Genomic DNA, 24,200 nt, shown 5'->3' with positions numbered 1-24,200 from the left:
ACAAAAATCCTGGCATGGCTTGCCAAAATCTGTTACCCCAAGGCATTCAGCTCCTGGCTGAGGCTCACCAAAACCTTGTTACTGAACCCCAGTCTAGCTACCTGTCCCAAACAAACTAAAAAAAAGTCAAATGTTGGAGGAATAGGAAGTCAGTTTTTATTCAGGAGTACCAGTGAACTGAGGAGAGATGTTAGGCTAACCCATCTCTGCAGTAAAGCTAAAGGACAATGGCCAGACTAAAACCATCTCAAAGACTCAGATTTACTGAAAGGTTTTTAAAGAGGGGGTTAAGGAAATGAAATGTAAGAAATGAAAAGCAGAAGGGAAGGAAGGGCACATGTAGAGGGCCAGGTGCAAATTCTTGCCAAAGTGCCATCTGGCTTCTGTTCTCCCCCTTGGCATTTTCTTGGGGTCCTTCTGGATTTGGATTTACTTCAGGGTGGAATCAGCATTGCTTTACTGATGTCTTCCTTGTTTTCTCAGGGTCTGACAGTACGTATCTTGTGGCAAGTTTACAACTCCAGGCTGACTAGAAAACAACTTTACATTTATGTAAATAATGTCATCTTGCCCCATAACCAAGGTTCAAAATATCAAATAACCATGGGAAAAGAAGGAAAAAGAGAAATTCATGTTAAAAAACAAACAACAACAACAAAAAAAACTGTCCTTTTTTTTTTTTTTTCTCTAAAGCTCATGAGGTTTTAGATCCCAACATGGCTTCAGTCCTGCTCACTCGAACAATTCTTATACTCCTAATGACCCTAGCAAAATATTTGCTTTCTGTTTCCACAATCTTATGCTCTCCTGTCCTAGAGGTCTTACTTCCAAAGGGAGAAATGCTTCCATGAGGAGACCCAACATGATCCCATTGTAATGGAAGTTGAGACTGCTGCCCAGTCGCTTTGGACTCCTCATGCATCTGAATGAAAAGGCATAGCAGAAATTTACCGTTATGGCTGGGGTGACTGATTCCAAGTACCAAAAGGAAACTGACTAATACTCCACAATGCAGGTAATGAAGAATATGTCTGGAACACAGGAAATCTCTAAGGTTGTCTCTTACTATGTCCAGTGATTAAGGTTAATGTAAAACTACAACCACCCAGTTGAGGCAGGACTACTAATGGTCCTTCGAGAATAAAGGTTTGGGTCACCACCCTAGGTAAAGAAACACCACCAGCTAAGGTGCTTTCTGAAAGCAAAAGGAAAACACAATAGATAGTAGAAGAAGGTAGTTATAAATACCAGCTGTGACCCAGATGACCAGTCACAAAAATGTAATTATTATATTTCCTCCTCATTTGTTATACATATGTTATGTGTGTGTATAAAATGCTTCTTCTTTCCTTTTTTATTCTCTTATCATGCAACATGATATGTACTGACTTTATTTCATAGCATGTAAGTATCATTTACTTTATATAATAGTATATAAGTTATGGGATATTAAAGACAAGAGTAATCATCACTCAAGGCTTTTACTTCCTCTTTGGATAAAAGCGAGATGGTTGTATTATGTTAGGCAGAATTATGACCTTGTTATTGTCTTTATTTGGAAATTAAGTATGGTTTAAGGAGTTGCATATAGGCGCCAAGTTCACAAGGAGTAGATTTGCAATGGTTAATTTTACGTGTCGATTTGACTGAGCCAGACATTTGGTTAAACATTCTTTCTGGGTGTGTCTCTGAGGGTGTTTCTGGAAGAGATTAGCATTTGAATGAATAGACTGAGTAATGCAGGTTGCCCTCCCCAGTGAGGGTGGGCATGATCCAATCTGTTGAATGCCTGAATACAACAGAAAGTGGAAGAAAGGAGAATCCACTCGCTCTGCCTGACTGTTTAAGCTGGGATATCAGTCTTCTCCCGCCCTTAGCCTGGGACTTACGCCTTCAGCATCGCTCGCTCTCAGGCCTTTGGCCCTGAACTGGAATTTGCACAAGCATCTCTTCTATTCTTAGGCCTTCTAACTTGAACTAAAACTTATACTATCAGTTCTCCTGATTCTCAGGCTTTCAGACTCAGACCGGAAATATACCACTGGCTTTCCTGGGTCTCCAGCTTACAGACTGTGAGACTTCTTAGCCTTCATAATCACATGAGCCAATTCTCTGCAACAAATCTCTTTATACAATAATAATAATAATTTTATTTATATATATATAAATATTTATATTTAAATATGGATATATATATATCTATCCTCTTTGTTCTGTTTATCTAGGAAAGCCTGACTAATACAATGTCCTGCAGTAGGTGAATGGATAAACTGTGGTACATTCAGAGAATGAAATATTGTTCGGTGCTGAAAGGAAATGAGCTATCAAGTTACAAAAAGAAATGGAGAAACCTTAAATGCATATTGCTAAGTTTAAAAAGCCCGTCTGAAAAACTACATACTATACTGTATGATTCCAACTATATGACATTCTGAAAAAGGCAAAACTATGGAGACAATGAAAAGATCCCCTGCAAGAGTTAAGGGAAGAAAGGGATGAACTGGCTAAACACAGATTTTTAGGGTAGTAAAACCATTCTGTATGATAGTACATTGGTGGATAGATGTCATTATACATTTCTCAATACTCATAGAATGTCCAACTCCTACAGAAAACCTTAATGTAAACTGTGGATTTGGGGTGATAATGATGCATTAGTGTAGGTTCATAGGTTCACTGACTGTAACAGATGTACCTCTGTAGTATGGGATGTCTGTAGTGGGGGAGGTTGTGCACGTATGGGAATTCTCTGTACCTTCTGCGCAATTTTGTCGTGAAGTTAAATCTGCTTTAAAAAATAAAATCTATTTTTAAAAAAATGTTGTTACCTAGGATTTTCAATAGAAATGGCCATATTCATTGAAGATCTTAGCGTTCAAATTGTATATTCAGTAGTCAGTCTCTGACATGATAGTGTGATAAATAACAAAAGAAATTATGTAATACTAATTCAATTAAATTATTTAATTTTTAGGTAATAATGAAAAACATCATATCTTCTAAACAAAGTTAGTTTAGGGGAGAACAAGAGATTATAAAATTTTAAATCAATATTAATGATACTGAACTCATGTTAGAAAAAATTAGTATATATCTATGGTTCAATAATATTTTAAAAATTTAAACAATTAATTAAATTTTGACAGTGGAAATTGAAGGAAGGGAGAATTTTTTCATTAACGAAAAATTTTAAACCTCATATTTGAATCATCTTAAACTGCTAGGGATTTTATATTTTAATAGATTCATTTAGCTCAGAATGTCTTCAAGCACATTGTAAATCTTCTGGAGTCCCTGCTTTGTAATACAGCCTGTTAACATATTCATTGTCTTTCTAAGATAAGTTCACTATTGCTATTCCATTAGTCTGTCTTGTGATTTATTTTAAAGATAAAATTAATGTTTTCACTTTTCATTCATGGCTATTTAATCCTGACTTTTTAGTCAAAATTTGATGGCCATTATCTCATATTAAAATGCATTCTTTCCCCTTCCTATATACATTTTTTTCCCTTTTATAGTAAATCCTACATCCTAACACAATTGTTAAGACTTTTTTTCAGTAATTATATTTGGACAGATTCTTTTTTTCCTGAACTCAGTTTCTTAATAGTCTTTTAATAATGCACACTGAACATTTTTAGACATAGAAAAGATCTTACTGGTGCATTATGGGAAAATGTTTGTTTCACCAATTTTTTTTTTTTTTCATTTTACCCTTCTGTAACCCCGTGATGGTGTAATAGAATTTTACAGGGGGAAATTTACGTGCACTCCCACAATGTAAATGGAATGCCAGCTATGCATGATGGGCTACTCAAACAGAAGTCTGTTACCCAGAAGTGAGACAGAACCTATCTCAATGATAGGGTCTTTACATTGAGAGGCCCAGTAAATATTGCAACCATAAGGAGCTATGGCAGGGAAGATAATCTGTTGCAAATATGTAAATGAACAGTTTTGCCTCTCTGATCTTTAACTTTACCACCAATAAAACAAAAACAAATTTTTTTGCCTCCAGAATTGCTGTGATGATTAAATTAGAAAAAGTAAGTGAAAAATTCAGTGTTAAACATGAAATACATTATAAATATCAGAATTATAATAAATAATAATTTTGCAGTCTCAGAATTATGAAAAAAATATAGACAGACAGAGCAAGAAGAGATAAAAGAAGAGGAAAACATTGACTGTATGTCTAAGATTTGAATGCAAGTAAGAGCTATATATGTTTCAAAATCCTTTCATCCCAAATTCTTTATTATGTATGAGTGTCTGGTATGGTACCATGAAGCATAAAAATCATAAAGCCTGTTGAAAGCTACAACACAAAGAAAAGAGCCAAGAAAAGAATATGAATAATTTAATCGGATAGAATTCAAGTTTATCCCTAGCTCATTTGCCTTTTATTCATCATTTCAGTTAGTTACATTTCCATCCGTCATCACCAAGGTTGGGCATGCACCTTGAAATGTTCACAAAAGGTCCACAATACAGGGGTTCATAATTAGGTTTTATATATATAATATTCAGAATCCCAGGGGAACTAATAGATTCTGTAAATATTGATTAAGCAACATGAAAAATTCTTATACAGTTTTAACTACAATAGTTTTAAAGACAATACAAGCTTCATTTGCCACAAACTCACAAAAAAGTAATTGATTGAAGAATATCTCTTTTATGCAAAATATACATTTTAGGATATAATTTGATTAATATTCTACTATATACTGACATTGCTCCTTGATCATTTAATAAAAAAATACTCTCATTGCCAGAATTTTAATTTTTGTAATATTTATAATTGAGGTAACAATGACAAAATACTTAAACTATGGAAAGTGCCAGTGAGTTTCTTGGAAGCTGTAATGATTTTCCATAACTAAACAAATGTGCAACTAAAAATAGGTCAGTTTAGATAAATAGACACTAAAAACACAACATAATTTACAAGCTGATAACATAAGTGGTTTATAAGAAAATGAAACAGTCAATCTTTATAGGTCTAACCAACAAAGTAGAAATAAGGAAAATTAAGACAGACCTATACTACATCAGTATCAATGTGTTGTATAATTCCCAGCACAACCTACTGTGGGCCCATGAGGAGTAATTCAAAGAAATATGAACCTTACTTGAAGCTTCAGAGATGTTGGTCATGAATTTGGCTTTCCTTGATGTGAGATGGCCACAGCTATTGACCCATGCACACGTTGGTATTTACAGTAATTTCATGGACTTAGCCAGTCTACAAGCAGACCACTCATATGGGGAGCACCAAATGAGTTCCAGTCACAGTTCTTTTATAAGATTTAAATGCTTCATGAAGATGCTGGAACCTCTTCCAAGTGCAACTTGGTCACATCAGGGTACATTCAGTAGCAGAAGTCTGTTTCCAGTTGTCTGGTACGGCTAAATTCCATTTTCTTTTTCAGCAGTCAAAAATCCATGAAAAATTCTTTACAACACTGTTGTCAATAACAGCAGCACCAGACAGCATATTAATTCCTTTACTCCAAATCTGTGTGTAATGATAACATTCCATGTGTGGTGTTATCAAAAGGATCACTGCATCTCTAAACATTAGATATCTATGTCTGGGTAAATACATTGCTGTACAGATCTCTGACATGCAAGTCATGCTCTCGATTTGGGGCATATAGAGTAATACATGTTCCATGACCAATAATAAAAGTGACAATTGTCTTCCTAACCAAAAATAAACATGACAGTTAGGAATTGATCAACAGCCTCAAGGATGCTGCATGCTTTAGAAGTATTGTTTATTCTTCAATTTATATTACGGCACTTTTCTGTCCTCTCATGCCCAATATACCAGACATAGTATTGCTATGCATTCATAGGGATATGTAAACAGACCTTCTTCCACTCAGACTGAATCAGACTCCCTAGGGATTTTGTTAAGAGTGTAGTGATGAATACTGGTTGCTAGGTAGTAGAAACTGACTGCAGCAGGCAACTAAGTGCAATGGTGAAATTGCTGCTTATATCTTGCTTATCAAAAAGATTCACAGTGCTGATTAATTTAGGTAGTCTACAGGGCATCATTAATTAATACACAAAGCGGAGAGCCTATTCCAAATAGCAAAGAAGGCAGGAGGTGGGGGCTGGGTACCCAGTACTAAAATCATAAACACTTGGTCTAGGCATTTCTGTACTTCATAGAGACAGGTGGCATACACAGTTAAGACAGGAAGCTAAGGCAGACAGAAACATACAGGATAAAACACCCGATTAAAATGAAAATCTGATTAATTCTTTCATTCAGAAATTTAAGGCTAATCAAAAAAGCCTCCTGTGAACACCAGTGACCTTTGATGTTTGCACAAAAATTAATAAGTAAAAATAAAGGAATGGGGTAAAAAAGACATGAGAGCTTTGGGTGCTATTTGGCACTCTGCCTCTGAAAATGATGACAAATCCAAGGGTATTAAAAGAAATGACTCTAGTAACAAACAGTGATTCCTGGCTAAACAATTTAAGCCTAGCTGATAGTCACCTTTCTCCCATGTTTTGTGCCCCTTCCCTAAGTCATTAAGTAAGAGGTCTGCCTTCAGCTTGCACATAACCGGTAATGACAACCTCTTTGCAGTTTTGTGTGTGCAAACAACCAGAGACATTCAGAATCGCAATACAGCATTTTTGAAGAAAAATAAATCAACCAAAAAATTAACCTATGTAAAGCAAATACTTCTTTCAGAAAATAAGGAAAAAAAGATATTAAGGAAAAACTCACCCTCCCTGCCCCACAATTCAACATGCAGAACAGTTGACCAGTGCTTTCATATCAGCAGGATGGCTTGATGAAAGTACATGTATCCTGAGTCATCCACGGTCCCCAGATTCTGCAATATTGTTTTCAGGTGATACAGACAAGGTGGTCCATGCAAATAAGCTGACCAAAGTCATGTTGTGTGCAATCAAGATAGGATCCCAGACATCTTCAGAATTGTTTAGAGTCACAAGAAATGAAGTTCCAATGAAGTGGTTGGCATCTGGAAGCACACTGTTTTAAATATATCTCCCTGAAGATATGTTTACGTATTAGTATACTGACCAATATCTGACACTATCTGTCATTTTATTGCGGAAGGAGATCAGGACAATTAATATGGAGAAGTAGTAACACTACTTTAGATAATCATTAAAGCCAGGATAAGATTCATTAGCTACACAAGTAGCATTTCCGACTTCAAATAGTAGTATCATGCAAGCTTTATAACTGTATTAATGGAGCCTGGAGAAAAATCTACATTTAATTATTTCCATTATGGGGCAAACAGTAACAGTAATTGAATTAATACAGTTTAGCCGACTGATGCAGTTTGGTTTACAAGATAGACGGGATGGGAGATCGAGAGCGCCTCAGAGGACAAGGAGAGTTGTAGGGTGATGTTACTGGAGAGAGCCTCAGAGCATTGCCTGCCAAGCCCGCTATGTTGTTTAAGCTTCGGGACTTTTCATATCCTTTTATGAAAAAATGCACAGACATCAGTTGAATTGAAGCAGAAAATAGACACACACAAACAATACCATACAGGGTAATCAAAAGGGTTATTTTTAAGCTTAAAAAAAAAATCTGTTTACAAAGAATTCAATATTGAGACAATTCGTATCTCTAAAAATAAATAAATAAATAAAGCTCACTGTAGCTGTCATTCCCAAAAGACTGAACCAACTATCACAAATTACAGTTGTAAAACTTCAGAATATGTCCTTGCCGAGATTACAGTTAGCATTGATGTAATTTTGGCATACAGAATACCAGAACTCTTTTAAGAATTAGGCAAAGCAACTTAAAAAGATATAAATTTGGCTATTACTTTTAAATTTTGGAATGTGTTCCTGAAAAAAAAGATAAATAAGTGGGTTATTTTCTCTTTTTATTTTTTATTATTTACTAAGCTAATAAGGCATGCTTAACTTTATGTGAACAATTTCTTTTCCAGTATATTTAATCTTCCAGCATTACAGGGTTAAAAGGATGATTCTTAAATAATGGCATTTGATGCCATTATCTTTGTGATGGAGGATGGAAGGCCTATTTCTAATCCCTTGGATGAAAAAACATAAGAACAAAAGAAGAAAAGAAGAAAATGTATAAAACATAAATTGAGTCATAATTTCAGTGAAATAAAATCTGAGTTTGATTACATGATATTTTCAACTGACTTCTCCCTGCCCACCCAGGAATTGAGAACAATTTGATCTTAATTTACCTCTCTTTCTATTATCTTGCATTATAATCTTTTGTTCATAATAGCCATGGATTTGCAGAATAAAAGATCCTCTCACAAACTTAGCCCAATGGCTTTTCTTAGCTACTCAGGCAACACCTCATCAAGATCACCTTTGGAAAGATTCATATATTGTAGTATTTTTTATTACAAAATATTAGAGGCAGTTAAATGAGGTGGGGAGCACCTCATGTAAAGCTTGAAGTGAAATATCTTAAAAACAAGGCAGCTATGGACTAAAAACGCAGTCATATTACGCAGATTTGGAAATGAATGCTCTGACAGCTCCATTAAAGAACTTTTATAGAGCAGAAAATGAAATTCCCTTTGGACAACCAAAGTTGAGCAAGTACAATTCCAGTGAACTTGTCTCCTTTTGACTGGATGGCACCCTCCTTGGGCCTGAATTAGCCCTCTATGCTTGATGATTGTGTAAGAAAGAAAAGACTCCTTTGTTTTTCCTCATATTGCTCCCAGCTACTTTTTCCTTTAATTCTGTCTTTTCATGGAACTTCCAGGGAAGAAGTCATTACTATCTCTACTCATTTCATTAAAAGAGAAGTTATTTTCCCGATTATTTGATTTAATAGAGGCCAAGACAAATATAGGTATGGACACAATGATAGCTATTCTGAGATAAGCTGGACTGGATAGGAAAAAAGAACAATGCACACCCCCACCATCACCACCACATACACACATGTTAACTTCCAGCAGGCTAGATGTCTTCTTTGAGATTTTTTAAATGGAAACTTATGCCATCCATTAACTATGGTAAAGTTCTCTAGGACGTAATTTCTTCTAATAAAAGAATTATCTGCCAATGTTCTGAGCTATAAAACATGTGAGGTGATGTATCTTTTATTTTTTGCTGGTGGATGATGGAACCTTTAATGGGAGCATGTCTTAAATAATTTTAAGATTGCAGGTAATTTATTCTTACGTAGGGAACTTCAAGTGCCTAGAGAGCTAGTTATTATTGTTATTCTGTAAAGTGACTAAGAATATAACTTTGGGAATTGTAGAAAAAATAATTAATCCTACACAAAAGTTGACTGTTTAATCTAAAAATGTAAACTAGACTATGAGCATCGATTTGTTTTGATGAAAGGCAAACTGGTGAATATGCATGAATCAGAGGGGCTGTTAAAACCTATAAATCACCATAAAAATTTACATCTTTGTCCCCAACAATTTCCAAGCTCCCTGCAGAACCTCCAGAAAGGTAAAAATCTGCCTCACAGTTTTATATAAATCATACCAGTAATATGTAAGTCTTGGTTGCTATTCTAAATGTTATTTTTCTGAATTATAGTTTTTAGCATAGATATTTTCTACTCATTTTACAGGTCCTTTATTTTTAATGACTATAATTTCAGTGTCCATTTGAAAAGGCTTTCTTTCTAATTTAGTAACAAGTATTTAATTAGTAAAATTATATGTTATTCATATGTGTTTATTTTTCTTTATTCTATGTGTTCATTTCTGACGAGAAAATTTGATAAAATTTTGCTCAATCAAGGTCTTAATGAATGGCTGAAAATACTATTCATAAGAATAATCAATATTAAACTCAGTTTGAACTAATATCTAAATACATAGCATGCATTTTATACAGTGCTTAAGAGTATATGCGTATTTGGGGCAATATTGAAACTGCCTATCCATGAGTATGTCTTAATTTACGTAATATGCTTTCCTAAAAACTATTGTATAAATAAAAATATGGATTCTAAGTATTGGGAGTTCACTCTTTTATGGAATCCTTAAGTTTATTTTTTTTTAATGTATGACCAACTATATTCATATTTGTAGGCAGAAAAAGAATTCAGTGGCACTCCAGTAATTTTTTTTTTTTATATGAGAGTACTTCTAAAAGTTCATGGAAAATAGAATCGAAGGATAATATGAATCTTTCTATGAACTTTTTGAAGTACCCTCATATAGAGGAGAATTTATAAAACTCTAAAATCAAATCAGTGCAGAGACCACCTTGAAAGGTAGATGAAGGGGTCATATAGGAACTAAATGTCTGAGTAGAAGTAATAGGAGAAATCTGTAACCTACATAAAAGGAAACTGAAGAAATGAATGAATTCCTGGTAGATAGGACAAGATAACACACTAAAAAGATTAAATGAAGTTACCCATAAATGTTACCAGAACTAGGAAAAAAACACCTAGCTACAAATGAATTCAGGAAGAATGAAAAAGGGTTGATTATGACGAGAAATGGCAAGAACTAAAAAGCTCACGGATAAAATTTCAAAGATGTTCCCATTGTTTGAGAGAATTTGTATTTGTGAAATAAGATTGAATGTATAACTTTTCCATGCAAACTAAAATTCTTATTAATTGCTTTGCTCATGAAACATCACAATTTTATAGCAAAACTTGTAATTTATATAGTGCCTTATAATTTGCAAAGCTTTTTATTATCTGTGATTTCCTTTAACAGCTTAAAATTCTAAATGTTTTCTAGCATGGAGGAAAAATAAATTCTAATAAGATTCTTAAACACATAACCTTGGTATAAACATTGCATGTAATACTTTATTGGACGATGCTCAAAAATGTATATAAAATTCGACCACATATACATATTAATATGTATACATATATACAGGTACATACATATATATCAAGTTAAGATATGCAATGCACTTACAACAGCATATTCTCTATAAGATATTAGTTAGGTATTATTGTTATTATCATTATTTAATGTACGTACATACATTTTTCTGAAGTGCTATGATAGAGTATTAACTATCTTCATAAAATACTTAAAAATCTTCTATCACATATTTAAACGTAAAATAGTAAACAATCGAATAAACCTATTCAGATGATTGAAATAAATTTTGGTGCAAGGAATATATGCAGACAGTGGAAATAATTGGAATGGAGTGGTATTTAAAATACTACGCATTGAGGAAACAAAAGAAGAGTCCTTTGTTTTCTCTTTTGAGTCTCAAAGGCATGGAGGCAGAAAAGGACAATATAAAGTGATCAGAAGATATGAGAGAGAAGTACAACATGGATAATGAGATATTTCAAAGAAAAAGCGTGTAACAGAATAAATATTTGAGGCTTAAAATGGTAAATAATTCAATAGGGAGAAACTGCAATGAATAACAAGTAAGCACAGTATTTTTAAAATGCAGTTGTGCTAATATAAAAGTCTTAGAGTGGTTTTTCATTTCAATTCATTTAATTACCATAAGAAATTACTATAGTTCTTCTCTATTCTGTCAATAAACAGAGAAAAATAACTCTGTGAATAAAGCAACTGGAACTGCCAAAGAGTGTACCAGCATTTTGACAACAGTGGGTTATAATTAACACAAAATTCTTTTTAATGAAGAAAAATATTGCAATTATCTTGAAGTCTGTAAAGTTACCCAAACAGAGCATCAAGGAAGTAGTCATAGACAGTGGTACAGTTGAGGAAGAGAAAATCACGTGATGACGTGGAGCTTCCATATTCTATTATATTCCTTAACAAAGATGCTTTCCCAACAATTATTATTCATTCAACAAATACTGATTATCTTTTATGTGTCAGGCACTATTCAGTGTCTATTGAGAAATAGTAATAAACTTAGAATTATTATTATTGGTCCTGAAGAGAAATTCTATAAGTGCATTTTGTAAGTACATAAATAGCCTTTCAATTGATTAGATATACTGTTCTATAAGGCTGAGCATCTTGTACCTTTGCAACTTTGAGACACTCAGATAAACCACTGGCAAAAACTACCCAAATACTGAATAAGACACCAAGACACTTACTTAGAGTAAATTTAATGTTTTACTTTGGAAAAAAAAAAAAACACTTATAATTGTTTTGTTTTAGAGTCATCAATTACTCATCAGATATATGCAGAGAGCCAATTAGTGAGTTTATTTGTTGTAGTGAAAAAGATAACTTTTAAAGACTGCTTAATACATTATATTTAAAAAATTAAATGAGTGATTAGTATTTATATATTCTATTACAATTTTGCCCAAAGACAAATGGCAAATCAAAAAAAAAAAAAAAAAAAAAAAGGAAGGAAGGAAGGAAGGAAGGAGGGTGGGAAGATAGAAAGGCGGGTGAAAAGTCTTTTAGATACGACACTCAAGTAGGCTGTTATGAGAAGTGTTCTTATATGTTTATAATGAGAGAAGATGTGATGGAGAGAGGAAAAGAGCACCGCATACAGTCTTTTGTAGAAAATGATGAATGAGCATTCAACATACCTCAATATATTTCCAGCACTTAATTGATAAGTTACCTGTTATGATCTGATTAAATGCATGCCTACCTTTCCTGATCCCTTCCTCAGGAGCACACGTGTAATCACCTGTCGTCAGTAGGAAACATGTTTCCCCTCTTCTGTTTTTGTCTCTGGTACTAGAGCGTCTGATGGGAAGCCTTTCTGGGGGTGATAATGGCGGCTCACTTCCTGTACTGTCGTCACCTGATAACACTGGTCACAGCACCATGCCCATTGACAGACAATGATGGATGAGGAAATGAGACAGTACAAAGAGTTTACACTGAATGCCCATAGTCCAGTCACTCGATATAAAAACACAATTATCACATAAAAATAAGAAAAAGAATTTTCATCACTCGACACAAAAAATTACATGGAGCAAAATGGAAATGTATTGAAAAGAAACTTCTTTGAGAAATTTTAATTCTTTTTTGTATTTTATCTAATAGAAAACTGACTTTCACACAACCAGTATGAACTCAAAATAAATGTGATAATGAAGTGGCACACAAATTATCATTTTATAATTTTTGACATGCTATCTAGTTATTGTGAACAGAAATCTTTAAAAGTGGAACCTATTTAAGGAAAAACTTAAGTAAATATTTATTTTTGCAGTTCTTTAAGAGACATACTTTTATTATCTTCTGAAAGTATTTTTTTCCAAAAATCTTAATAAAAATGATCCTAAAGCATGCAAACTTTGTGTCCGGGTACCGCATTTTGAAATGGCAAAATATTTTTGAGCATACAATGGAACAAGATTAACTTCTCCAAATGCCCTTGAAATAACTATCTGTTTATATCTGTATGCTTGCCAAATACTTTCACATCTTATCAGCCTAGATACTAACTTGTTATTACAGTGTTTACCGGGGATGACAGTGTATCCTCTTTTTCCATGTCCTTTTTAAGGTCCCTGCATAGATACTCGGAGAACAGTTTGATGACAGTGGTAACACCCACTGAACTCCACCTTTCATAAAGGCGTTCGTAAGAGTTTTCAAATATATGTTGACAGGATTTGCAGAGCAATCTACTAAATGAATATAAGGATTGTGAAAAATTTTTTTAGATAGCAGTTCAGTTTCAGCCACATTTTTTTTTCTCCTTTACTTCATGAAAACTTCTGCAAGCTAAGAAGGGATCTATCAAAATGGCACCTGCCTTGTTTGTTCATTTGCTTGCTTTGTTAATTGGTGTTATTTCTAAATTATGCAAAATTATTCACATGGGATCATCATAAGTCAATTTTCTACAAGAAAAAGATGAAAGTTACAGGGAACAGACATACTTTGAATTTTTATAGTAGGGTAAGAGCTAATTAAATTGTTTAATCTACAAAATATTTTATTTATACTAGACATAAGAGACTAGGGATGACACTATTAACTATCATTCTGGCAAAACGAATATCAATTTGCAGTCAATCTACTCTAGATTACTTATGGCAATGGAGTGGAGCAGGGCTTCAGCTAATCTCAAGCAGTAAATCATTCAAAATTCAGGTCTCAGAGGAGCACAGCTCAATGGATAGTGCATAAAAATGGAAATCCACAGAGAAATTCAATTTTGCCAACTATTAGCCAAAGCAGATCATCTATCCCTGAATAATGGTGTACTGATTATATTACATGACCTCTTCCTTCACCAACGGGGTTAGATTGAGATAACCTACCTAATTTAAGAACAATGAAAATTTAATCAATTCTCCTAAACATTGCTGGGGAAGAACTTTGTTATCAAAAGGGCTAACTTCCATATCACCTCTTTGGTGTGTAGGCCTTTGAAATGTAAGCATCCATTCTTCTTAAATAACTGCTTCTTGTGAATTAGGTTGAGATGCATGGCACCATGTGGCAGGGGTAAAACTGAGACAAATACACCAAGCCCAACGATATGGAAATCAACATTTTGAGAGTGAAGGATGGAAAATGGCAGATATCGTATCACCACATCATGCAGGGAAACAAAGAAACATTGGCACAAAAGCAACAAACAGGCAAAAGAAAATATTGGCACCATCAGCAAAGGGCATTCCTATTAAAGCAGTAGTACTCTATAGACCAGCTATGGAGACTTCTCTCTGGGGTTCTTTTAGAAATGCTACAGTCTAACCATCTATAAGCCTGACACAAACACACATTTTGTGAAGGGATAGGACTGAAAACTCATGAGCATCTGCAGAAAATAAGAATAGCTGCCTTCTGCCTACAGTACACACTGGTCTATAAAGTATTTAATGGCATGCATTTGAAATTGTGCCTTACCTGATCTCTTATGTTCCAGAAGCCGGTTGTCTTTGCCCAGACAGGTGTCACCCTGTGTGCTATTGCAGGTCATATTTAATTCTGTCTTGCAAAAGGTTGGTGAGCTTGCCTGAGGAGCAGGCGGGATGTGCTTCTTTCTTTTTCTTGGAAGTTTCTGCTTCGCCATTGCCAAGGAGTAATACATTCCAAAATTGTTGACAATGACAGGCACAGGCATGGCTATTGTCAGCACTCCAGCCAGAGCACACAGGGCTCCCACCAGCATCCCTGACCATGTTTTGGGGTACATATCCCCATAACCCAGGGTAGTCATGGTTACCACAGCCCACCAGAACCCAATGGGAATGTTCTTGAACTGTGTGTGCTCACTAGCTGAAGGGTCATTCGGTCGAGCTCCTACTCTCTCAGCATAGTAGATCATGGTAGCAAATATCAAAACTCCTAGAGCCAGGAAGATTATCAGCAGCAAAAATTCATTAGTACTAGCTCGAAGAGTGTGTCCAAGCACCCTCAGACCTACAAAATGGCGGGTGAGCTTGAAGATTCTCAGGATCCTCACAAACCTTACCACCCTGAGGAAGCCAAGTACATCTTTAGCTGCTTTGGATGACAGCCCACTGAGTCCCACCTCTAAGTAGAAGGGTAGGATGGCCACAAAGTCAATGATATTCAAGAGATTTTTGACGAATTCAAGTTTATTGGGCGAAAAAACAATACGGACTAAAAATTCAAAAGTAAACCACACCACACACACTCCTTCTACGTATGTCAAGGCAGGATCCGTTTCGATTTCATACTGTAGAATGACACTTGTGCCATTGATGACTGGTTCTGTCTTGTTTCTAACAATATTGAAAGCTTCATGTGTCTCCAGGCAGAAGGTTGTGATTGAAACCAGGATGAAGAATAAAGAAGCAAAAGCAATAAACTGTAGAAGAAAAAGAAATAAAAATAAGAGTAATCGGAACCATAATACTTTGATCCAAATCTATGAGCATCAATCCCTGTAAATAAAAACAAACAAACAAACAAACAAAACCATATTTGGGGATTTCACTTAGGATGTTACTCCAGTAAAAGAAGAGATGTGCACATAACATTAATTAAAGTGTACATGTAATGTGTTTCAAGTTGTTTTCAGCTTATATAGATACAATGTTCTGCTTAACATTGGAAAATAATTTCATGAATCTTTTGTGTAAGAAAATATAACCTGTGAAGAGAACATAAAAATTACTGCAAAAAAATTTTAAATGGTAACAGACTAAATAGATATAAAAGAAATTTAGACAATGGCTCCTTTATGACCCTAGATGTATTTATGTACTAGATTAAGGTTTGTACTTATAAATATAAGGTTCATCACACACTGATGGAAATTTGAAGCTACTCATTTAATATGGGCTTCTGTTTACGAATAAAATGTTCTGGATATCGTGAGGTATGGACATAAAAAAAAAATCCTTGCAATATATGCTGCCCTTTAATTATATCAACTTAAGGTGGAGACTTGTCCAAAAGGAGCAAGTTTAAGGAGAAAGAATAGGTAACAACACTGAAAGGAGAAAAGCTGAGTTAAGGAACAAATGAAAAGACAATGCTTTTCCTCTACTGAAAAAGAATTCCCAAGTGTTAGAGTAACATATTATAAAGTCACAGTTATTTTAATTCAACTCCTTATTTCATTTACTCAGTCAATAATATATGAGCACACACACACCCCTACAGAATCATAAGAGCTCTCTCTGATATGGATCATACTAGTACTAGACACTCTTGAAAGCAATTTACATAATTAACTCATATTAATCCTCATAACAACACGACTACTACTTCATTTACAGTTCAGGGATATCAGGCACAGAGAGTTTAAGTCATTGTTCCAAGGCTGTAAGATACACAGTGATAGACTTGAGACACTAACCTGAAAAGTTTAGCTACCGATTCTATTTTTTTAACTTACCAAACTCTCAAATGTAGAACACAAATATGTTGAAAACCAGTTATTTAGTCTGGGATCACTCACTACTTAATGTTAAAGATCTGAACACTGGAAGCCATTGTTTGAGAGAATGGCACTCATGTAGTCAGTGCTGGAGGCTTTCAAAGAAACTAGCAGATTACTAGTGCTCTCTATTAATGCTGTCAGATTTAGCATGATAAATGAACACCAACAGACTGTTCCTTGAATATCTAAACAAATGAATCATTCAGGAGAAGAAGGATGTCAGTCAGTAGAGAGGAGCCCTTGTTTGGGAATAATAGGATATATCCAAAACCCAAAGTCCAAAGTTGTCCCCTAAAATCTGCTCCTCCAGCATGCCACTGAGGAGAGCTGAGTCAGGTTTCAAAAAGAGATTGAAATGACACAGAAACAGGTCCATAATTTGAGGTGGCTCTTTTAGGCAGTCCATCCTTTTGTATACTCCTCACATATTTGGTGGGTTGAAACTCAACCAGGTTTTACCTGAGTTTGTGGACCTATTGAAAAACCTATAGAATTCAATTGTCTAAAATTATTGTACCAGCCCACTTGTTTGAGATGATGTGAAAACAGAACATATATATTAAGGTGACTTTTAATTTAAAGCACTGTGCAAATGTTAGAAATCATTATATATATTTTAATATACTTTTTAAAAATATGACTACTTCAATAAGAACTACTGAACCTGATGGTTATGTTCATTAAATGAGTTGTTATGTTGTCAGAAAAAGGTCAACAGAGTCTTAAGATATCACACTTAGTGGTTGAAATATAAGTAAAATGAATCTTTTTGCATTTAGAAACCATCTAAGTTACCCACCCCTATTCCTAGGAGTGTGGTAAACAGATAGCATTCTCTAGAATAGGCCTGAGGATCTTACACAAATGTGAATTTCTTATCTCCACTTGAGACATCAGACACACACTCTCGTGTGGGGAGAGGAAATCAGCATTTAGCAAGCCTCCTGGGTGATTGCTACACACAACTACAGTTGAAAACCACGATTTCCAGTGTGTTTTTTTCAACAGGTTGATAATACAAGTTATCTAATGAATTGGAGCAGAGTTTAAATTACAAGCATTTTTAGACTCTTAAACAAATCTTCCCAAATCCATAATAATAATTGTTCACTACACCTTAAGTAATAGGATGTGTGTGTGTGTGTGTGTGTATGATTGTGTGTGTTGGTGTTGATGTGTTTTGGGGTATTTTGGCATAATTCTGGCTTTTATACAAACACCTGTGAATAAATAAAGCATCTGAACAGACTGTAAATATATACAATTCTAAGACAAAGAACTTTGGAAACCAAAAGTTGTCTCTTTTTGTAAGTCATTTGATACTTGTGTTTATCAATATAATTATTAGCATTATTTAAAGAACCACATCAGGATTTTGTATTTATATCATTCTTCTTTTGTAACACTAATTTCTTTAGCTTTTAAGTACTCTGTAAATCTGCTGGATATCACTATATTAGGAAAATAAAGAGTATAAAAAAAGGAAAAGATATTTATCTCAGAAGCGAATGATTAATTTACTTTAAAAAGAAGCTAGATGGGTGATTTTTTTATGTGTAAAAGCTAAAGACACTAAACATGATCTAGAACTAAAGTATGCTTCATAATAACATAATAAGAATTTAGTAGTTGGCCTCAGCTTGAGAATAGGAGATTTGGAAAGAAGTGGAATTTTGAAGAGAATAGAATGGAAAAGTTCTCTCCAGAGAAGGAGCAAGAGCCCATAATGTGAAGTCAAGCAAGTGAGAAATCTCTCCACAGGCACAGTAGCAGAATGTTGGAACAGCAATGAAGAACATTAAATTTTAAGATGATGCTTTTTCTGTTGTGCCTTCGGCAAAAGGCTGTTGTACAAAAACAGAGTGATGTTGATGCTGCTTTAAGTAGTGAAGGCACTGGGTCAAGTGAGAGCAAAAAGAAGGCAGAAGTCAACCGTGGAGGCATGATACACAGTCAGGTTCAAAGCATAGAAGAGTAATAAATAAGTGTGATAGGTAATCAGGAGAAATTTAGCCCCATGAAAATCCTTGGAGATATCAGAAGACTACAGAGCTTCCCATGGAATGAACAGGAACTTAGTTTACTAGCAATTTAGTTTGAGTATCAAGTGAATGGGTAAGCCCAGGAGCTCTGAATGCTTGGAATTATCCAGAGGCAGACACTTGGACTGTATTAGCAAGGACTGGTGCACTTTTTCTGAATTTAATTCTAAGCTCTTTGGATATAGAAAATGTCTGTTTTTGTTTGTTTCTCGATCATTGAGTAGAGCAGAAATGTATAAATATGAGGTTAAATTGAATAATATTCTTAAAAATTAAACAGGAAAAAAATAGGGGGAAAGATTTTATTTATTTATCTTTCTCCTTCACTGAACTGAGAAATCATTAAGGACTGAAATGATGTTATGTTCATTTTTATATCTCCTGCTCCAGACACAGTCGTTAGTATTTAATATGGCAGGATAAATGAATAGAACGATGGAAGAATTAATAAAAGAATAAATAAATGAGGGGGGGAAAGGTAGAACACATTCCAGGGGGAATTAAAATGATGTGAATAAAAGGAGTATAACAGAGATTAAACAATAAAGTATGAATACTAAATATGGAAGCAAAAAAAGACAAATTTATAGCAGAAGCAAACTGAATTGGTCCATTAGTCCAAAAGCCACTAAGTAGTTTCCATTCATTTTGTTAACAAAAGTTGTGTCTTAGCAAGGAAGGAGCTGGGGAAGAGAATCACACTACCATCTCTCTCTTCCTTTTCCTCTGTGATAAGACCACAAACTCTTACATGCATTAAGTGAAAATTAAATGAGGCATGTTAAATAATTGAAATGTTAGAAAGCTATTCAAACAAGGTGTGTCATACTGACTGAATTCACAGAAATGATGCATCAGTCTGGGCAGTTTCAGAATGGAAATATCCTGTTAAAATATTGGCTTGTTTCTGCTTTTTTTGTTGGGTTTTTTTTTTTTTTTTTGGCCGGCCAGTATGGGGAATGGGGATCCCTGAACTTGGTGTTACAAGGCTGTGCTCTAACCTGCTGAGCTAACTGGCCAGCTCCACATGTTAACTCCATACCACATAAACATGTATAAGACACACACACACACACACACACACACAGGCTTGTGAGTCTAATGAGTAGGCACTTTTTCTCCATAAGTCCAGTGTCCATGCTTAGCTGCAGAGAGTGTCCAATACTCTCTTTCTGGTTTTTTTTTTTTTTTTTTTTTTCCCAATCCCTGACCAAGGGGAGGAAGTCCTATGTCAATCTACCTCAATGCAATATTCAAGTAGATCTTCAAATATGTAAAATAGGCAGAGAGACAGTGGGGAAAAGGGGGGGGGGGTCTATTTTTTATTTTCCTCATTTCTCTTTCCTGTTAGCATTAAAATGCAGGGTGCTTCAAAAAGTTCATGGAAAGATTCGTGTTATCTTTTAATTCAATTTTTCCATGAACTTTTTGAAGTACCCTCATAAATGAAACTGAGCTCTATAACTTGCTCACAAATCCCAGAACTTTCAGAACTGCAGACCACACTGATTAAGTGTCCTTTCGCTGTGTTCCTGTAGCCCAGGACCGCTGATTCTAGTGATTTTCACACACTTTTGTTACTGATTCTACATGTCCACAAGTTCCTCAAAAGAGAGGACTTAAACATTCTATCCTCAGAGCAAAGGACAGGGCCTGACCAAAAGCAAAAAAAGTAGGTGCTAAGTTCCTGTGGTGAAGTTGGTAAAACAAAATAAATTTTTAAAATATATTAATTTGATATGCAAAAGTTGTATTGGTCCCAATACAGAATCTGTTTTTTAACAGTCACATCATCCTCCTTTTAATTCATGATTAGAAACCTGGACCTATACTACAAACCTTGAAGGGGAAAAAAACATGAAGAAAAATAAAACCCACCTCTACTCATATTTTGTTAATGGAATTCAGTGATATAATTTACTGTTTGAAAATTAACATTATGGGGTGAGTTTAAAATGTTACCAAAAATATATGCTAAGGAATATCCGTTTTTATAATTCATCATGAGGTGCGTTGATTGTTCATTTTGTATTCTAAGGACACTATATTTTTCAAATATGAATGCTTCATTCCTATTATGATCATACTCCTTTTATCTCTTAAATAATAAAGACACTAGAAGAGCAAGGACTTTCAATACTGAAGTATCATAAGCTCATAGAGCCCCCAAGCCAAAGTTTCCACTTCCAGAAATTTACTCTGGTAAAATATTTTTGTAAAAGTACAAGGATAGCTCTAGAAAGTTATTCAGTGAAGCATTATTTGTACTTAAAAATGTAAACATCCAAGAATCAGTGATATGTTTGTAATATAGTATTACAAAGCATGAGGAAACTCAACATGTACTAATATGGAACGATCTCCAAGTAATCATGTTAAAATATAAACAAATGTCCATGGCACAACAATATGCAGAGTCTAATTCCATTTTTTTCTTTATGTACAATTAGTGGAACAAATGAACAGAAACACTAAATTCTTAAAAGTGGTTATATCTGGGTGTAAGAGTGGCATTGGGTTGGAGTATTGTTAACAGGGAATCCTAACTGATTCTATAAATGTCTGCAAAGTGAAAAGTTTCTACAAAAATTTTAATCATGTATTATAAGTTTAATTTTACAGTCCCACCAACAATGTATGAGAGTTCCTTTTTCTCCGCAGCCTCGCCAGCATTTATCGTTCATAGTCTTTTGGATTTTAGCCATCCTAACTGGGGTTAGATGGTATCTCAATGTGGTTTTGATTTGCATTTCCCAGATGCTGAGTGATGTTGAGCATTTTTTCATATGTCTGTTGGCCATTTGGATATCTTCCTTAGAGAAATGCCTACTTAGCTCTTTTGCCCATTTTTTAATTGGGTTGCTTGTTTTCTTCTTGTAAAGTTGTTTGAGTTCCTTATATATTCTGGATATTAATCCTTTGTCAGATGTATATTTTGCAAATATTTTCTCCCACTCTGTTGGTTGTCTTTTAACTCTTTTAATTGTTTCTTTTGCTGTGCAGAAGCTTTTTAGTTTGATATAATCCCATTTGTTTATTTTTCCTTTGGTTGCCCGTGCTTTTGGGGTCGTATTCATGAAGTCTGTGCCCAGTCCTATTTCCTGAAGTGTTTCTCCTATGTTTTCTTTAAGAAGTTTTATTGTTTCAGGGTGTATATTTAAATCCTTAATCCATTTTGAGTTGATTTTAGTATACGGTGAGAGGTATGGATCTAGTTTCATTCTCCTGCATATCGATATCCAGTTATCCCAGCACCACTTGCTGAAGAGGCAGTCCCTTCCCCAGTGAATAGGCTTGGTGCCTTTGTCAAAGATCAGATGGCAGTAAGTGTGTGGGTTGATTTCTGGATTCTCTATTCTATTCCATTGGTCAGTGTGTCTGTTTTTATGCCAGTACCATACTGTTTTGGTTATTATAGCTTTGTAGTATAGCTTAAAGTCAGGTAGTGTTATGCCTCCAGCTTTATTTTTTTTGCTGAGCATTGCTTTGGCTATTCGTGGTCTTTTATTGTTCCATATAAATGTCTGAATAGTTTTTTCCATTTCTGAGAAAAATGTCTTTGGAATTTTGATGGGGATTGCATTGAATTTGTATATCACTTTGGGTAGTATGGACATTTTCACTATGTTGATTCTTCCAATCCAAGAGCATGGAATATCTTTCCATCTTCTTGTATCCTCTCTAATTTCTCTCAGCAGTGGTTTGTAGTTCTCATTATAGAGATTTTTCACCTCCTTGGTTAACTCAATTCCTAAGTATTTTATTTTTTTGGTGGCTATTGTAAATGGGCAGGCTTTCTTGATTTCTCCTTCTGCATGTTCACTATTGGAGAAAAGAAATGCTACTGATTTTTGTGTGTTGATTTTGTATCCTGCTACTGTGCTGAAATCATTTATCAATTCCAACAGTTTTTTTGTAGAGGTTTTAGGCTGTTCGATATATAGGATCATGTCATCTGCAAACAGGGACAGTTTGATTTCATCTTTTCCAATCTGGATGCCCTTTATTTCCTTCTCTTCTCTGATTGCTCTGGCTAGTACTTCCAACACTATGTTGAATAGGAGTGGTGAGAGTGGGCATCCTTGTCTAGTGCCTGTTCTTAAAGGAAAAGCTTTCAGCTTTTCCCCATTCAGGATGATATTGGCAGTGGGTTTGGCATATATGGCTTTAATTATGTTGAGATACTTTCCCTCTATACCTAACTTATAGAGGGTCTTTGTCATGAATGAGTGCTGAACTTTATCAAATGCTTTTTCAGCATCTATAGAGATGATCATATGGTCCTTGTGTTTGAGTTTATTAATATGGTGTATCACATTTATTGATTTGCGTATGTTGAACCAACCTTGCATCCCTCAGATGAATCCCACTTGATCGTGATGAATAATTTTATGTATGTGTTGCTGTATTCTGTTTGCTAGTATTTTAGTAAGGATTTTTGCATCTATATTCATCAAGGATATCGGCCTGTAGTTTTCTTTTTTGGTTATATCTTTACCTGGTTTTGGTATCAGGATGATGTTTGCTTCATAGAATGAGTTTGGGAGATTTGCGTCCGTTTCAATCTTTTGGAATAGTTTGTAAAGAATCGGTGTCAATTCCTCTTTGAATGTTTGGTAAAATTCTGCTGTGAATCCATCTGGTCCTGGGCTTTTCTTTGTTGGGAGCCTTCTGATAACAGCTTCAATCTCCTTTATTGTTATTGGTCTGTTCAAATTTTCTACGCCTTCACGCTTCAGTTTTGGGAGCTTGTGTGTGTCCAGAAATTTATCCATTTCCTCCAGATTTTCAAATTTGTTGGCGTATAGTTGTTTATAGTAGTCTCGAATGATTCCTTGTATTTCAGATGAATCAGTTGTAATATCGCCTTTTTCATTTCTAATTTTGGTTATTTGAGTCTTCTCTCTTCTTTTTTTTGTTAGCCATGCTAATGGTTTGTCAATTTTATTTATCTTTTCAAAAAACCAACTTTTTGATTCGTTGATCTTTTGAATTGTTTTTTGGTTTTCAATTTCATTCAGTTCTGCTCTGATCTTAATGATTTCTTTCCGTCTGCTAACTTTAGGATTGGATTGTTCTTGTTTTTCTAGTTCTTTAAGGTGAAGTGTTAGGTTGTTCACTTGCCATCTTTCCATTCTTCTGAAGTGAGCATTTAATGCAATAAATTTTCCCCTCAATACTGCTTTTGCAGTATCCCACAGGTTTTGGTATGATGTATCATTGTTTTCATTAGTTTCAATAAACTTTTTGATTTCCTGCTTGATTTCTTCTTGGACCCATATGTCATTAAGTAGAATGCTGTTTAATTTCCATGTGTTTGTATAGTTTCCAGAGTTTTGTTTGTTATTAATTTCT

The 24,200-nt window shown here is 34.6% G+C and overlaps 1 protein-coding gene across 8 annotated transcripts in view; it reads right to left on the bottom strand.

Annotated features, from left to right (window-relative positions):
* Positions 1-5,463: 5,463 nt before the first annotated feature.
* KCNC2 (potassium voltage-gated channel subfamily C member 2) overlaps positions 5,464-24,200 on the bottom strand; it is a 171,932-nt gene continuing 153,195 nt past the window's right edge. Inside the window, exons 2-4 of one of the 8 annotated variants that reach the window (XM_063075443.1) lie at positions 14,796-15,723; positions 12,571-12,735; positions 5,464-5,471 (exon numbers count right to left, since the gene is read on the bottom strand). In XM_063075443.1, coding sequence (XP_062931513.1) covers positions 5,464-5,471; positions 12,571-12,735; positions 14,796-15,723 — 1,101 coding nt within the window. Of the gene's footprint in view, positions 5,472-6,558; positions 6,621-7,354; positions 7,492-12,570; positions 12,736-14,292; positions 14,397-14,795; positions 15,724-24,200 lie in introns of those variants that run through there. The other 7 variants (XM_063075441.1, XM_063075438.1, XM_063075439.1 and 4 more) reach the window with 7 other exon arrangements.

This window comes from Cynocephalus volans, chromosome 12, assembly GCF_027409185.1.
Source record: "Cynocephalus volans isolate mCynVol1 chromosome 12, mCynVol1.pri, whole genome shotgun sequence".
Classification (NCBI taxonomy): Eukaryota; Metazoa; Chordata; class Mammalia; order Dermoptera; family Cynocephalidae; genus Cynocephalus; species Cynocephalus volans.
Note: the sequence above shows the minus strand (reverse complement) of the source record. Positions and strands in the feature narration are given on the sequence as shown.